This window comes from Pituophis catenifer, unplaced genomic scaffold, assembly GCF_029215685.1.
Source record: "Pituophis catenifer annectens isolate HBS135680 unplaced genomic scaffold, rPitCat1.0.hap2 SCAF_1, whole genome shotgun sequence".
Classification (NCBI taxonomy): Eukaryota; Metazoa; Chordata; class Lepidosauria; order Squamata; family Colubridae; genus Pituophis; species Pituophis catenifer.
In genome coordinates this window covers 110,860,978-110,877,213 of record NW_027256881.1, presented here as the reverse complement: position 1 = coordinate 110,877,213, position 16,236 = coordinate 110,860,978, and the positions used below count along the sequence as shown (strand labels likewise).

At 41.6% G+C, this 16,236-nt stretch overlaps 1 protein-coding gene across 1 annotated transcript in view; it reads right to left on the bottom strand.

Annotated features, from left to right (window-relative positions):
- Positions 1 to 16,236, bottom strand: part of MDN1 (midasin AAA ATPase 1) — a 119,218-nt gene that overhangs the window by 41,851 nt on the left and 61,131 nt on the right. Inside the window, exons 54-67 of the mRNA XM_070932851.1 lie at positions 15,532 to 15,692; positions 14,947 to 15,067; positions 13,235 to 13,445; positions 12,858 to 13,080; positions 10,806 to 10,932; positions 9,299 to 9,466; positions 6,979 to 7,193; positions 6,027 to 6,414; positions 5,307 to 5,416; positions 3,940 to 4,630; positions 3,114 to 3,275; positions 2,638 to 2,911; positions 978 to 1,213; positions 558 to 653 (exon numbers count right to left, since the gene is read on the bottom strand). Coding sequence (XP_070788952.1) covers positions 558 to 653; positions 978 to 1,213; positions 2,638 to 2,911; positions 3,114 to 3,275; positions 3,940 to 4,630; positions 5,307 to 5,416; positions 6,027 to 6,414; positions 6,979 to 7,193; positions 9,299 to 9,466; positions 10,806 to 10,932; positions 12,858 to 13,080; positions 13,235 to 13,445; positions 14,947 to 15,067; positions 15,532 to 15,692 — 3,183 coding nt within the window. The remainder of the gene's footprint in view (positions 1 to 557; positions 654 to 977; positions 1,214 to 2,637; positions 2,912 to 3,113; positions 3,276 to 3,939; positions 4,631 to 5,306; positions 5,417 to 6,026; positions 6,415 to 6,978; positions 7,194 to 9,298; positions 9,467 to 10,805; positions 10,933 to 12,857; positions 13,081 to 13,234; positions 13,446 to 14,946; positions 15,068 to 15,531; positions 15,693 to 16,236) is intronic.

Sequence of the window (16,236 nt, the reverse complement as noted above, 5' to 3'; positions counted from 1 at the left end):
AATACTTAACTCTGTACCTGCGAGTCAATTTCACAATGTGGCACAGAGCTCCTTTTCAATATTACCATCATTCACTTTGTTAGAAATTTGTTCTACTAAAGGTAGTCCTCCTTTAGTGACTGCAAAATGTTTACTAATTAAACGAGAAAGAGCATAATCACTGATTTCTGCTGTCTCATTCAGTAAAGTTTTCTCGAACAGTGACCTGTGCCTGACCTATCCCCCCCCCCCCCGCTTTTTGCAGGGCAGGGATATTGCTTTAAAAAAAGCTCTTCCCGAGCTGCTTTTAGTGCTTACCTAAAAGTACTAACTGCAATTAAGAAGCTGAGCTTTGTGATCCTAATTAGATTAGAATTCGGGGGCCAGCTGCATGTCCTGCCTGAAACTGACAAGGCCTTAATCAGTTTCATGATGAAGGCTTTTGTTTTATTACTGTTGTATTTGTACATAGTCAATATCTGTGGCAGTTGCTAAGAAAAGGCTACCTGTACTATTACAACAGCTTCTTACTTCTTACTAGTTTTGTTACATATTCACTTATACATAGAAGATCTGACCTGAGACTTGGCTAGCAGAATTTCCAAGCCATTTAGAATCTTTGAAAGAGGGCTGGAGAGAGGAAATCTACAAATTCTGTCCATCACCACCAAGAGCTGCAAATTGAAAAAGAAAGATGTTTCTGGCCCACACTTTCCAAAGTTTGAAAATAATATTATAAAATAACTTACTTATACCTTTAGAAAAGATAAAACATTTGTCAGGGATTTAATAAAAGCATAAAGCTGTTTTGTGACTACTATGTATGGCTGGACGTAATATTTAATTTAGCTAGTTCATAATCCATTGCATTGTTACCCAAAAGTTTTAATATAGGATACATCAAAGCAAAATATAAATGTACTGTCAGCATTCAGCAAGTACTAATGATCATATAATTCCTACTTTTTTTTAAAAAAAAAAAATCTAAATGTGCTTACCTGGACAAGTGCAGGGTGTTCTGGCCAATCTTGTAATAGTGCCTTCACTTCTTTATGAAAGTTTTTGAGCAGAACTTGACACTGTTGTATTTGCTGAATATTAGGATGGTGATAAAAGTCATAGGCCCCTTCGCTTTTCAAGGCAAGCTCTGAGTTTCCTTTTTCAAAAAGTGTATTCTGCAATATTGTGCTAGCTAGAAGTTGGCTGCCGTGAAGATTATCATTTATTTCTGAACCTAAGATTGCAGAGACCAAGAGTGAAAGAAAATTCCAGTAATGAGCAATGAGGGAGAAAATACAAGTGCTGGATGCCTTGTACAAACTATGAGAGCTCATTCCAAAGGGGGTCTGCACCCCCAGAGCATGCACACTTTTAAGAAGATGCAACTTTTTTCCATATTAAGCAAAAAACAAAATTACAGGTACTCCTCAACTTATGACTACAATTGGAACTGGAATCTTGGTCATTGAATGTAGTGGACTTAAAAAGGTCTGTGCCAAAATCCAAGCAGGATTTTAAGCCCCAGAATAGAGAAACTTCAAAACCCCTTGCATTCTGGAGTCAAAAATCCTGCTTGGATTTCAGCATGGACCTTTGTACCAGCTTCTCCGTTGATTTTCTGGGGAAATCAGCAGGGAAGATTGCAAATGATCACATGACTGCAGGGACTTGACAACTGTTTGTAAGTGTGAACAGGCTGCCACGCACCCAGATCACAATCACATGATTGTGGAAGCACTGCAACAGTTGTAACTTCAGTAACAGGCCTTAAGTTTCTTCATCATAACTTCGAATGTTCGCTAAATAAATAGTTGTACATCAAGGACTATTTCTATACACCCCATCTTCTTGCCACAACCACATTGGCAGAATAGTTTTACTGAAATATAGTTAAAAATAATGCAGTACAAATTATTGTATTCAATACAACAATATAAATTATTGTTAGAAATAATGTACTGTTTATTTATGGCATGTAGCCCCCTCCATTACTTTGAGAGCACCAGATAACTTACATAGTAAGTTTCCTCTCATTTTATCTCAATAATAATCCTGTGAAAAAAATTGTGGTAATGGTTCTCCGACATTACTCAGTGCATTCTAAGATCAGGTTGGTGGTTAAATCTGAAACTTTCAGTTCCTGGCCAGCACTTCACACCAGTGGTGGGATTCAAATTTTTTTACCACCAGTTCTGTGTGTGTGGCTTGGTGGGTGTGGCATGGCTTGGTGGATGTGGCAGGGGAAGGATAATGTAAAATCTCCATTCCCTCCCCACTCCAGGGGAAGGTTACTGCAAAATCCCCATTTCCTCCCGATCAGCTGGGACTTAGGAGGCAGAGAATAGATGGGGGCGGGGCCAGTCAGAGGTGGTATTTACCGGTTCTCCGAACTACTCAAAATTTCCACTACTGGTTCTCCAGAACTGGTCAGAACCTGCTGAATACCACCTCTGCTTCACACTACACTCAGTTGTATCAGTGATCAGCATGCTCTACACAAATAATTTATGTCCTGGAATCTTCTATAATTCTTCCTCCCCACCCCCCAAAAATATGCAAATTGGGGTTCTTAACAGTGGACAAACCAAAGTGTCCTCTGAAAGAAAAGCTATTGGAATCTTGTACCTGAAAAAAAAAAAAAAATCAGAGAAGCCTTACCAATCAAGGGATAAAATTGGGCGATCAGGGAAATACCAGTCTGGTAGCAGGAAAGAAACAGGCTCAACTGAAGTTTACTTTGATTGGGTGGTATGTTTTGTTGATACCACAAGGACTGGGCAAAGGAAAGACAAAATTGCTGATGAACTATCATTACTGTTTTCATTGAGTGATGAGAAAGAAGAGTTTTTTCAGGGACAGCTGCTTCTTCTAAAACAACTTCTGTTTCCATTTTCCCCTCAAGAGTTTCCTGAGCAGTAATATCTTCAAAGTCCTGTTAAAAGTTTTATTAAAACATATGTTTAATACAAATTTATCATATCATGTCTTAAGATCAGAAATTGACTGTGCGTATTGTATACTTCCATACAATTAGGTAGATTTACAAAATGGGACGTTGTTTTATTTCCCATGCAAAACAGAAGCACCACAATGGAATAACTCTCAGACAGACTTTTCATTAGCTGCCTGCCTACCTTTTCATGAAGGGGGAATTTCCTCCTGAATTCTCTCTCTTCCTCCTCCTCCTCACTCAGGCCACTTCCATGGCTCTTGGTCTTATATCGATAAAGACTGTTCTTTTGTTCCTCTTCCTCTTGAGCCCGGCGTTCTTGCTCATCCCATTCATTTATAATTACCTATGAAGTAAGAACGAACAAATACAAAGTATAGGTATGTCTTGAGTTAAGGCACATAGTGATACAAGACCTTTTCATACAGTCATTTGGGACAAATACATTGCAAGAAAACAACAACACCCCACTTCCTATTTCTGTGGGTATTCCTTCCCTTCATAGATGGAATGGTAAAAAAGGGAAGCTCTAGCAATATATGCCTCTAAAGGCCGGCAATTGCCCATGTGTGTGCTGCTCTTTCTCTGCATAGATACTGCCTTTTCAAATAATGTTTCTCTATGTGATGTGTGTGTGTGTGTGTGTGTGTGTGTGTGTGAGAGAGAGAGAGAGAATGCATGCAAACCTTCATTCCAATTTTTAAATCTTGTAAATTTTAATCCACCCTAATTTGTAAAATACATTTTAGTACACATATATTTTTTTAAAAAACAGCTTATAATTGTTGTCTTTTGTTTACCAAATGCCCTCACTCTCCACTATAATTTACATTTTGGAATAAATCCCTGGGAAAATTAAGATTATTTCCTAGGGTTCTAAAACCAAACAATACTTAATATGTGCTGTGCTGCCCAGAGTCATTACTTTGAGATGGCTGGCCATATACATCATTTAGATGGATGAATGGCTACATAGATAGATTGTACAGTCAGACAGACAGACATTATACCTGAAACAAATGCCTGAAAAGTAGCAGAGATTTATGGTCCACTCCTCCCTTGGACAACACATGGCACTGGAGATATAGTAAAGCATTCACCAGCAGCTGCTCCTGGGTAAGGCACATTTTTTGTGCTTTCTCAGACTCTTCAGCAATGTATTTTAGAGATAACCTCTTCAAGCCATGAAGGATGTCCAGAGTTCTCACAGAACACAGTGTATCTGCATGGGAGAGGTATGTGGGGAAAGTGCTACTAATGGAAGGGAATGAAAGCAGAGAGACAACAAGGCTTCCCAGTTTGGCTGGACTGACGAAACTGTCAAAGGTGGCCTTATGGACTTCAGAAGCTACCAGCCTCAGGCCGTGCTGCATCTGCAAAATGGCAGCTTGCAGAGGAATGACCACATCAGGGAAGGCGGCATAGTTCTCTGCCAAATGTCTCCTGAACTGATGGTGTGACTGCTGCCAAGCTGCTTCTTCATTTAGCACATTCTGTACCCCCTGAGACTTTTCTGCCCGGAAAAGCTGCAGAAGGCGAGTCATGAGATCCTGGACTTTTGAAATCTGGGCAATGCTGCCAATGTATTGATGGACTTCTTGATATAAGGACTCAAACAAAGGAATCTGGGGTCGAAAGGCTTGCTTCTGTTCAAGTCTGGCAATCTGATCTTTCAGCTTTTGGATTCTTTGGCATAACAACCTGCGGAAGAAGGAGATGCATAAAGATTTAAACCCTATTTCCAAATAATACTATTAAAGCTACTTGGATAAAATTAAGTATTTGTCCAAGTGCTTAATCTCTGATTGATATTATTGACTGTTCTTTTTTAATACGAAGAACACAGGCAATTTCTACAGTTTTTCTAGGAAAAAAATTAATGTTCTTTTAAAAAAAATCAATATATCAGATAAGCCCTCCCCCAAAAATAAGACCTCCCCAAAAATATTTAAACTCATGTGCAGCCGGCCCCCGCCATTTCCTCTGGTTAGGGTTAGGGAGACAGAGCTGGAAATCAGGTAAGATGGCAAGAGGATCCCCGTCTTGTTCCACATGCCCCAAAATAATAGGACCTCCCCGAAAATAATCCCAAGCGCTTATTTCGCGGTTCAAAAAAATATAAGGCAGGGTCTTATTTTCGGGGAAACACGGTAGAATAGAATCATATTAAGTTGCCTTTTCTCACAAAAATATTTTTCTCTTTTATTCACCAACCAAATGACAATTTAAAGGTCCCAGCAATATAAAAAGAATACTGACTCGAACCAAAGGCCAAATGGACTACTTCAGCCATTTACAATCATTCTTTTGAAGATGGAAATAAGGTGAACATACAAAGTTCCAGAGTTGCATCAGTTGTACTAAATCTCCACTGTACCTAATATGAGGGTGATCATGACTGTTGATGGGCTCGTCTTCAAGATCTTTCCCTGTACGTAACTGAGTGGACAGTCTGTGAGTTTTCCATTCACATTCCAGATGATGCAACTGAAAGCAGGAGAGAAAAATTGGCTTGATTCAAATACTACTTTTACTGTTGCTTCAATTAAAACAAAAACCATTACGATGTATCAAGAATGTACAGGTGAGATAGGCATTTGCAAGTGTCTGATCTTTAACAAGACAATTAGACATATCAGATAATCAAAATTATATCTAAAAACATTATGCTTCTAAATATAGTATCTGATGATGAAGAAGTAGAGCTATTGGTTTCAAATTCTGCTAGTTTGCATCAAATTGTACAGAACCTTCATCTGTTCCCACATTCTATAATAAGGGCAATATTTCAAGTTTCGTATATTTATGCACAACTTTATTCATCCTATATGGATAATTCTGCCCTTGTAATTACTCAAGTTTTTTTTAAATCAGTAAGGTATTTATCCTTATTTCTGATAAGATTAATGCAATTTGCATATTAAATGCTATGTTGATTTTTTTCTCCTCCATATGATGGCAAATTCTTCCTGTTGCCTTAACATCCATTTATTTATCTATTGCTACAGATTAGCCTCTTAAAATTTTGAAATATCGCTGCCATTTAATACATCCAAACTCGCTGCAAGGCAAGGAAATATTAGCTCCAAGCACTCACCTCTTCTATTGCATATTTGAGTTTATATTTTCTTTTCACTGCAGGATCAAATATTGTCTGTGGAAGCCAAAGGTAGATTTGCAGAAGACCTAGATTTACCCAGAGGCTGCCTCGTTGAGCTGCTTCAGGCAAGTTATGGAGCCCTACATCCTGTCCGCAGAACTGCTGAACACAAGTTAGCCAGAGACAAAGGATCTGTTCGGGCATCATCTCCTGAGCACCAACATCCCTGAGTACTTTGCAAATATACTGAAGGGCCACCAAATCCTTTGAAAACACCTTATTACAGTTTCTGAGATATTCCTCTTGCATCTCTACTGGAATCAAATCTTGAAGGGCCAGAAGTTGCTTGTGTAACATTACATACTGAAACCTTGAATCTGTAAGCCTGAGATAAGGAAAATAGAGTTATGAATCAGTGAACAACAGGAGAGATCCAAGAGACAAATCCAAGAGAAGAATCAACTGGTCTCCTGCTAACAACAGAGGCAAGGGGCGCCATCAAAATGTTAACCCCCCCCAAGACATATTTAGAGACGCTTCTTTTTTTAAATTAATGATTGCTCTAAGGCAGGGGTGTCAAACTCAAGGCCCACGGGGAGCTTAAATCTGGCCTGCAGGGCCTGCCTGGAAATATCAAAGGACCAGCCTGTGGTGCTTCTACCGGCCAAAACGGGCCGGGGGGGGGGGCGCACACAAGGCCCCCCTATGGCCCGTTTTCAGTCGGTAAAGTGCTGCAGGAGGCTGAAAACAGGCCATAGGGGAGGTCCGCATGCCCTCCCCCTGCGCCCCATTTTGGCCAGCAGGGTGCTACAGGAGGTGTCCCTGTCCCCCCAGCCTGCGAAGAACTACAATGCTGATCCGGCCCTCGAAGAAATCCAGTTTGACACCCCTGCTCTAAGGGATGAAGGATTTAAGGAACAAACATGAAGGAACAGTCTTTTTTAAGTACCTAAATTCAGCCACAGAAGAAAAAGCTGCATTGGTCCACAAAACTTTACTGATTTCCTGAAGCTGCTCTGCTTTTTCCAGGCACTCTCCCAAGGTCACCCTGGAGGCTGACAGAATAGGAAGACCTGTTGTATCCCATTGGCTCCACTTGTTGCTGCTAGTTAGAATTTCAGAGAGGCACTTGGAGAAAACTGCTCGATTCAAAATACCCACACCCTAAATTAATAAAAATCAAAATGCACATTTAAAACACTGATAATTATATAAAATTAAGAGGTTAAGTCCACAACCTTAAAACTAATTGTAATCAAGGAGAGCTAACATGCATGGCCAATATCCCAAATGTCGCAAATCCTCTTTGTCTCATACAGTAACTATTTCCTATGGAAGATAGTAACAAAACTGTGGTGAAGGAAACTGTTACAATGGAGGGAGGCTCTTCCTGATGTCCTGATCAACAATATGGTACATAAATTGGAAAGAGGAGAGGGCGTTATTTCATTGCATTCCCAATTTCTCTCATCAGTGGTTTTCACGGGCCAACTACACTGAAAAATCACTGGATATAAGAAAAAGGAACAGCAAGTTGTAGTAAGGATTATTGTTAGAAATGTCTTTTGCACCCAATTATCAAGAGTTAAATGGTGCATTAATTGATTAGGAGAACAAAATAGACAAATAAGAGTCCTGGACATAACAGGTTTTAAAAATGACCCAGCTGTAAATATTAAAAAAATATACATTAAGTGAATTCAAGTCTAAGAAATACTGCAGGATCCAATGCAAGAAAATGAGAACTCTTTTAATTCCTGTAAACTAGTAGCAAGCACATTTCTAATTTGAATCTTCCAGCATAAATGTAGCAATTATACACAATACAATTTTAGTAAAGTGTCTATCTGTAGAAAACCATTTAAAGCAGAGGAACCACAAAAATCAGTGTAGTGAGCATACTCAATAGGGACAGAATGAAAAAAGGTAAATGTTTCCCTGTCAGCCACGTCTGCTTCTAGGGCAGAGATGGCTAACCTTTTTGCCATCGCGTGCCAGGAGAGGGGGGGTGGGGGGAGGGTTGCACATGCACGTGCCCACGCGCATGAGCACGCAACCCCACCCATCCCCGCTCCTGGCACATGATGGCCTGGTAGGCCCATTTTTCTTTCTTACCTGATTCCAGATCCTTTCTATGCATCTGGGAAGGTCGAAAACAGCCTTTCCCACTCCCTTGGAGGCCCTACGGAGGCTGAAAGGGCCCATTTCCCAACCCTCGGTGGGACAGGAAGTGATGTTTTTTGCTGTCCCCAGCCTCCAGAACCTCTCTAGGAGTCTGTAGGAGCCTCTCTAGGAGTCTCTGGAGGCTGGGGACAGAAAAAAAAGTCACTTCCTGTCCCACTGGGAGTCGGGAAATGGACCCTTTCAGCCTCCGTAGGGCCTCCGAGGCAGTGGGAAAGGCTGTTTTCGCCCTTCCCAGATCTATAGAAAGGATCTGGAGCCAGGTAAGAAAGAAAAACGGGCCTTCCTTACCCCTCCAGGCCCTCCAGAGGCAGGAAACAGCCTGTTTCTCTACTTCTGGTGGGCCCAGAAGGCCCGAAAATCAGCTGTCCAGCGCACGCATGCGCCCCAGAGCTGAGCTGGCGTGCCCACTAATATGGCTCCGGGTGCCACCTTGGCACACGTGCCATAGGTTCGCCATCACGGTTCTAGGGGGTGATGCTCATCTCCGTTTCTAGGCTGACAGAGCCAGAAGATTTTCTTCTTTGTCCGAAGAAAATTTCCGTGGTCAGGTGGCCAGCATGGCTATATGCAAAGGCGCATGGAATGAATGCTGTTACCTTCCCACCGAAGTGCTATCTATTTATCTACTTGCATTTGCATGCTTTCGAACTGCTAGGTGGGCAGGAGCTTGGGCAAGGAACAGGAGCTCACCCCGCTGCACGGAGCTTGGGTCTCAAACCCCGGCTGTCAGCTCTCCAGTTGACAAACTCAAGTTTCTTTAACTATTGAGCCATCGCATCTCGGTATAGAGTGACATGTAGGGAAAATTGTGAAATAGAATATTGGGTGGGATGGATGGGAGGGAAGATGGAGTCATCTACAAAAAAAAGGCATGGGTAACCCAATGTAAAAATATGTACAGTATTTTGCAAATATTAAAAAGAGACTAAGCAAGCTAAACAATTCTTTAACTAAACTCTTATTGATAACAAAGCTTGTCTAAGCTACTATTACAATCAGCAAATTATTGCACGTATCCCTTTTGAAAGAATAAAGTGCTGTAATTTAATCACCCTTTTGAGAACATTTTAGTTTCCCACACAAACCTGGATAGAGGAATTCATTAATGAGCTGGATATCATCTTCTCTTCCATACAGAATGGCTGCCAGGACAACCAACGCTCAGGACTTGTAGTTACTGTGGTGCTCCAGAAAGCCTGAAAAGCAGCAACTGCAAGTTCTGACCACAGAAGTGAAATTTCATCAGCAGAGACCTAAAATGAAAGATAAAAAAGGCAAAGGTATTAAGGACTTCTAAAATCATATGGGGGTTTTAAAAATTAATATTCTAATCAATTGTGGAAAGTGTCTGAAAACGTTATTTTTTTGGAGCGCGGGGGGGGGTAACCTGTGGACCACCTTGTATGTACTCTTATATTTCAACACTGGCTGTATTAGGCAGATCTAATAGCCTAGAACAGTGTTTCTGTTGGCTGGGGAATTCTGGGAGTTGAAGACCACACATCGTCCAGCAGCCAAGGTTGAGAAACACTGGCCTAGAATATCACAAACATCCAGAAAGTAATTTGTTGCCTCCATCTCAGGCCTTGACAGAACCTGGTATGGCGGTGGTGATATTTAAGGCAATTGTTGCGCTCACAATGATTCAAGCTTAAAGTCTGAAACTATGGTCCTTTACAAATAGGAAAATAAATCTATCTCACTTAAAGGACAAATACAGTTAGGAAAAAAGAATCAGATTGGCTGTTATATACAAGTAGTCCTCGACGTATGACCACAATTTCAGTCATAAATCAGGATAGTAATAAACCATGGCCTATGGCTGTGATGGCGAACCTATGGCACGCATGCCACAGGTGGCACGCAGCACCCTCTGTGAGCACGCGAGCTGCTGCCCCAGTTCAGCTCTGCCACGCATGCGCACACACCTCCTGCCAGCCAGTTGATTGTCAGGTCTCTGCCATGAATGCGTGGGGGGGGCACTGCAGGGGGGCAAGTGCATGTGTGGGGGGCGGGCCACGGGCAGGGGCCATGGGCGCATGCGCAGGGGTAGGGCGCATGTGTGGAGCCGTACTCGCATGCACAGAGGGTGGGGCGCATGCACAGGGGCTGCACACGCATTGCATTTTGGGGGTTGGAGTGCGCACTTTGGGCACTCGGTCTGGAAAAGGTTAGCCATCACTGGCCTATGGCCATGCCTGATTTTACAACCTTTTTAGCGAACATGGCAATTGTTAAGCAAACATCATAGTCATTAAGCAATCCCATTATTCGTTATAGGGCATTTTGTGCTGGAAACCAGAGGTAAATGATGGTTTCTAGCAAAAACGTCGTAAATTGCAGTAAGCAGACGGCCATAAATGTGAGGTGGCTGCCCAAAAAGTAGTGAATATTCAGTTTGTTTTTTTACTCTACAATCAGTCTGATTAATGCATTTCAAGTTTCCCTTTAGCTCCTATAAAAGAAAAGCAATTTCTCTACAGTTAAAGAAGATGAAATAAATTAGTTTTGTGTTTGAATATTATACAATCAATCATTAAAAAGGGAGAAGGAATTTATTCAGCTTTAAAGTGGGTTGTTGTTTTTTTTTACCTTATAACAGTCTAGTAGGTAATAAAGTCCTTGAAGTTGTTGAGAGGTAGCTGGTGTCAACTTAAGGCAAAAAGCAATAAAGGGCCTTATTTCTGAAAAGGTGCTTAACTGATCACTGTTGCTATTCCTGAAAATAATGAGAAAAGCAGCTCCTGAATCTTAGCTGTTTTTCCATACACATTCATACTAAAGTACAGCAATAATAAAAAAGATAAAATCTAAGATAAAATTACCAAAATATGTAAGTATACATACAAGACAATTTGCATGTTCAAAATAGTTCAAACTGTGTAAATTTCAGGAAATTTGGCCATGAAATCAATTTATACCATACAGTTCCTTACATTTCTGCTAACAGAATTTAAGCTTTAAAAACTCTACCTATTTCTAAGCCAAGCTTTTTTGTAGCAACAGTGGCCTATCAAAGCTTGTTAGGTAGGGTCATATTATTCTAGTACAGGTACTCCTTGGGTTACAACCACCCGTTAAGCAACAACGGTACTGAACGAGGGGAATTTACAACCTGTCCTCCAAGTTGTGGCTGTCCCTAGAATCACATGATCATAATTTAGTTATTTGGCAACCAGCTATTTTTTTATTTATTTTTTTTGGTTTGATTTATATGCTGCCCTTCTCCGGAGACTCAGGGCGGCTTACAATGTGTTAAGCAATAGCCTTCATACTTTTGCATATTTATACAAAGTCAGCTTATTGACCCCACAATCTGGGTCCTCATTTTACCTACCTTTGAAAGGATGGAAGGCTGAGTCAACCTTGAGCCTGGTGAGATTTGAACTTGCAGTAATTGCAGGCAGCTGATGTTAATAATAGTGCTTTAGTCTGCTCCGCCACCAGGCACTATTACTAATACTATTAAGCTATTACTTAAGACAATGTCCCCTGGTTATATGATTGCCATTTCTAATGTTCCTTGCCACCTTCCCACAAGCAAAGTCAATGGAGAAGCCAGTGGGAGGTTGCAAGTTGCAATGATAAGTCTCCCTGCTGCTTTTTCCCCCCAAAGAGGTCCCAGGTGGCAGGGTGAATTTAGACTCTGGGCAAATAGGGGATTGCCCACTGGCTACTCCTGACAGGTCGTATCTTTGCCCCCCTGACCACCACACTGCAACATCCACTGGCACTTGTACAGCAACACCCACCCTCACACCATAGTACCCACCCACATGCTTATGCTCACTCTGAACTGCACTATCCATCCACACACATTAGGTCTGCAGCACCCACCACCACATTTGCCAATGCTTGCATTACAACACACTCATCCATCCCGCCTGTCCATAGCACCCCCCCTCATACAAATGGCGTCACCCCACAGCGCAGCATAATCCCACCACACAGCCATTCTCAAGCTCAGCTGCAGCATACACACCTGCATTCTGTAGCACTCACTCACTTGCCACCATATTTGTGAGCTGCCTAAGAAAGACATGTTGTGACAGGGATTTGCAACTTCCTGCTGGCTTCCCCATTGACTCTGCTGATTTGAAGTTGACAAGAAGTTGCAAGTCATGGTGACATGATGTCCTTGCGTAATAACCTTGCTTTAACAATGGCAGTGGGGACTACTAGAATTGCTATTGCTCAACAATGCAGTCACATGACATCAGACTTCACGGCTGCATCACTTAGCAACAGAAATTCTTGTTCCAATTCCTGCTGTTAAGCAAGGATTACCTGTAAACAACTATTTTTTTTTTTTACTGAAGGACAGACTTTAATTGAATCCACAACTAGTTGGTCTCTGAATCCGAGAAAGAACAGAATGCCTGTGAGATTTTCTGCTACATACTTCTCATGGCTTTCTATGATACCTATGTAGCTTGGGTAGAGATAAACTGTGAACACATGAGATAAACTGCTGAGATCAAATTCAGGCAGAAGTGTTTTCCCTTTCATTGTACCATAAAAATTTTGCACTGTGAATTTTTTAAAAAAATGGAAAAAGCAAAAACCAATCCCTGACTACTCTCACAGTATCACAGAAGAGGTAAAGGCAACATTTACATTCCAGACAATAAAACTGACCCTCACCTTTTTAAATAAACCTCAGCAATGCAATCACAGGTCAACTTGTACTGCCACAACACAGCCAGATACTCCATTGCAGGCCACAATTGTACCCTGTTACACAGCTGAGTTAACAAAGCAGGGTCCAGTTGCTGGCTTTCAGCAGGCTTCTCTTCGTGTAGGCTAATTAAGGCTCCTCCTTCTTTTAGCTTTGACTGCTGGAGATTCACCAATGTCTGAAATTCATCTGTAAGGAAAGAAGAAAAGAATAATTAAAAACGGTGCAACCAAGAATTTCTCTTAAAAAAAAAATTAAATAGAAAAGAAATGTTTGTATAAAAATTAGTTACATTGTTACAACACTTTTCTTGCAAGAGATTTCGATTTCAGGACTAATTTACCTGAACAAAACTCTTTCAAACAACTGGCGCGGAAGACTAGGCCTTGAGCTTGAAGTAAGGCTGATTTTATTTTCCACTCTGTAGTGACTGTTCTCACTATACAGATCTCTTTCTGCCACTGATCGTCTCCAAAGGCAGGCTTCAGGTCTGGGATATGAAGGGCTCTGGAGAGTTTCCTGAGCTGGACAGCAGTTTCCAAGATTACTTTTTCCTGTACAAGTTGAGCAATAATTAAAAATAATGTGAGAGTGGCAACTCTAGCCCAGCAATTTGATTCCCCCCCCCATTTTTCAATTAAAAAAAAACATCCCATGTTAAGTAAAGGTAAAGGTTCCCCTTGCACATATGTGCTAGTTGTTCCCGACTCTAGGGGCGGTGCTCATCTCCGTTTCAAAGCCGAAGAGCCAGCACTGTCCGAAGACATCTCCATGGTCATGGGGCCGGCATGACTAAACACCAAAGGCGCACAGAACACTGTTACCTTCCCACCAAAGGTGGTCCCTATTTTTCTATTTTCATTTTTTACGTGCTTTCGAACTGCTAGGTTGGCAGAAGCTGGGACAAGTAACGGGAGCTCACCCTGTTAGGCGGCACTAGTGATTTGAACCGCTGAACTGCCGACCTTTCGATCAACAAGCTCAACGTCTTAGCCACTAAGCCACAGCGTCCCATGTTATTTAGGCTGAACTTGTGCATTAAGAAGGAAGAAAGAGGAGAGGGATTCTGTATACATGGATTATAAATGATAGAAGCTCCCACCAGTCAACACCTCATAATAAAAAAATGAAGCATTTATATGATTTCAACAAAGTATAGAGGGAACTTTATGCTTGTGTCACTGGAACTGAAGAGGAAAATGGGGTCTGCAATGGGGATGGGGAATCCATGATCTTCTAGAAGGTATACTTAACTCCCACCAACCTGTGGGTCTATGACAACTGACAGCAGCCAGATGGGTGTGGCTGGGTAGGCATGGCTATGTGATCACAGCTGGCTTGCCACAACTGGGTGGGCATGGTCGACTTGACACTGCTCACTTGGCACAGCTGACTTGGTACGACCAGGTGGGCACGGCTGGGTAAGCATGGCTGGGTAGGTGCGGCTGGGTTGGCACGGAACAACTCACACTGGCTAACTCGACGTGGGAAAATTCAGTGTCCCACAAGCTCCTTGCCTCCCCAAACTGCTGGCAGCCAAGCATGTGCATGCACATGCACATGCACACACACACACTGCATTCCAAGTTTGGGGACTTTTATCCACAGAGGAAGGAGAGGTCCTTCTTCCCAAGCCCAGGCATGATTGGCGGCTTGGCAGCTCAGAGATGTGGATGAAAGTCTCCAAGCTTGGAATGGTGTGTTTGTGTGTGTGTGCGCACGCATGCACGCAGCATGCCAAAGGAGACGTTCTTTTTCCAATCCCAGACATCTGAGCATTGCTGTTTCCCTGTCTGGTGCCCTCTCAAATCTTTCAGCTCAGATTGATTTAATTGAGGGTCCTTGGTGCTGTCTGAGCTTGGCTGTTTTCTTGCAGACATTTCATTACTCAAACTAGGTAATATTATCAGTTCTAGTCCTAGGCAATTGAGTAATGAAACGCCTGCAATATGGGCTGGAAAATTTTATTTAAGTTTCTATATCAACGTAACATAGTTTTTAAAGGTTGCTTTTAAAAATATCTATGGTTAGTTAAAAATGCGTACAAATACATACCTTGAAGGGAAGAGGTTTTCCCAAAGCCTTCTGTAACTTTTTAATGCTGGTAGAAATACCCTCTGGATTAGCAAGAGAAGTCTGCATTTGCTGTGATACAGACTGAATTTCCTTGGACAACCTTAAAATGCAACAAACAAATATTTATACAAACATCTCAGAGGGGAAGACTGATCGTTAAATCACGCATGGCTGTTCTGTATCAACCTTCACGAACTTGGTTGACAATCCTAAAAACAAATGTCTAACAAGTTGGGAAAGGCTAATATATTTATGCCTATAATGGCCTATAATGAGTTTATGACAGAAAGCTCTTGGACAGGCAAATTTGCATTTAAAAGCACCTAAGCCATAAACAAGACATCCATACTTTTTCCTAGCATGTTGTGCAAATCCAATTCATTCAGTTACTTTATGTCTTAACTTGTTATGTGAATTCAGCAAATGAAATCCAACAAATGGATAATAACATAAACCCACATTCAATTAACCAGGGATATAGGGCTTCATCTGAACACAGCTAGTGGAAAGGAAGATTCTTGAAAAAGCTAAATAGTACTGTGAAAAATTACAAAGCAGACGTACTTTTGCTGTTCATATCCGCTCAGAAGCTGAGGTATTCTGCTGATTAAATGTTTCACAACCCAGTGCCAGTGGAGAGACAAGAGCATCAAGCCAGGAGAATCCAAAGCCACCGTTTCAGATGTTGTCCAAAACCTGTCACGCCACAATAAGCTATGTAGAATCTAGAAGCAAGCCAGGGAGAATACATTCTTTAAACACAGTAAGGGCTCAGATGAAGAATTACCATTTTCTTATCAGGAAATATCAATGTCTTGTTTTGAGGATGACAAGAGGAGAAAGCAGCCTTCCATGTCTACTCCCCTTGCATTCTATGCTACTCTCAGGAAGAACATTTCCAGTTATGAAGGAGAGACAAAGGCAATCTCTATGGTCCTGAGACCCTAGATGAAATTCTTACCTTCCAAGCTTATGACAAAGATATGAGGTAGTTCTCAACTTTAAAAGTAAATCTGGACCAGAATTTTTGTCAATAAGAGATCTGATTGTAAAGTACGAATAAATCTCTTAATGATGGCACTCCCCGCAGTTCTGGTTAAGGGTACCCCACGATTGTTAGGTGAGGCATCTTCCTGCTGGCTTGCCACAACCAAAGGCAGTGGGGAAGCCAGCAGAAAAATTGCAAGTCCACAGGCAGGTAAGTGAGGAGGGAGCAAACATGCAAAGTACAAGCAAGTTGTACTTTGAAATATATGCTTCATGTGGACA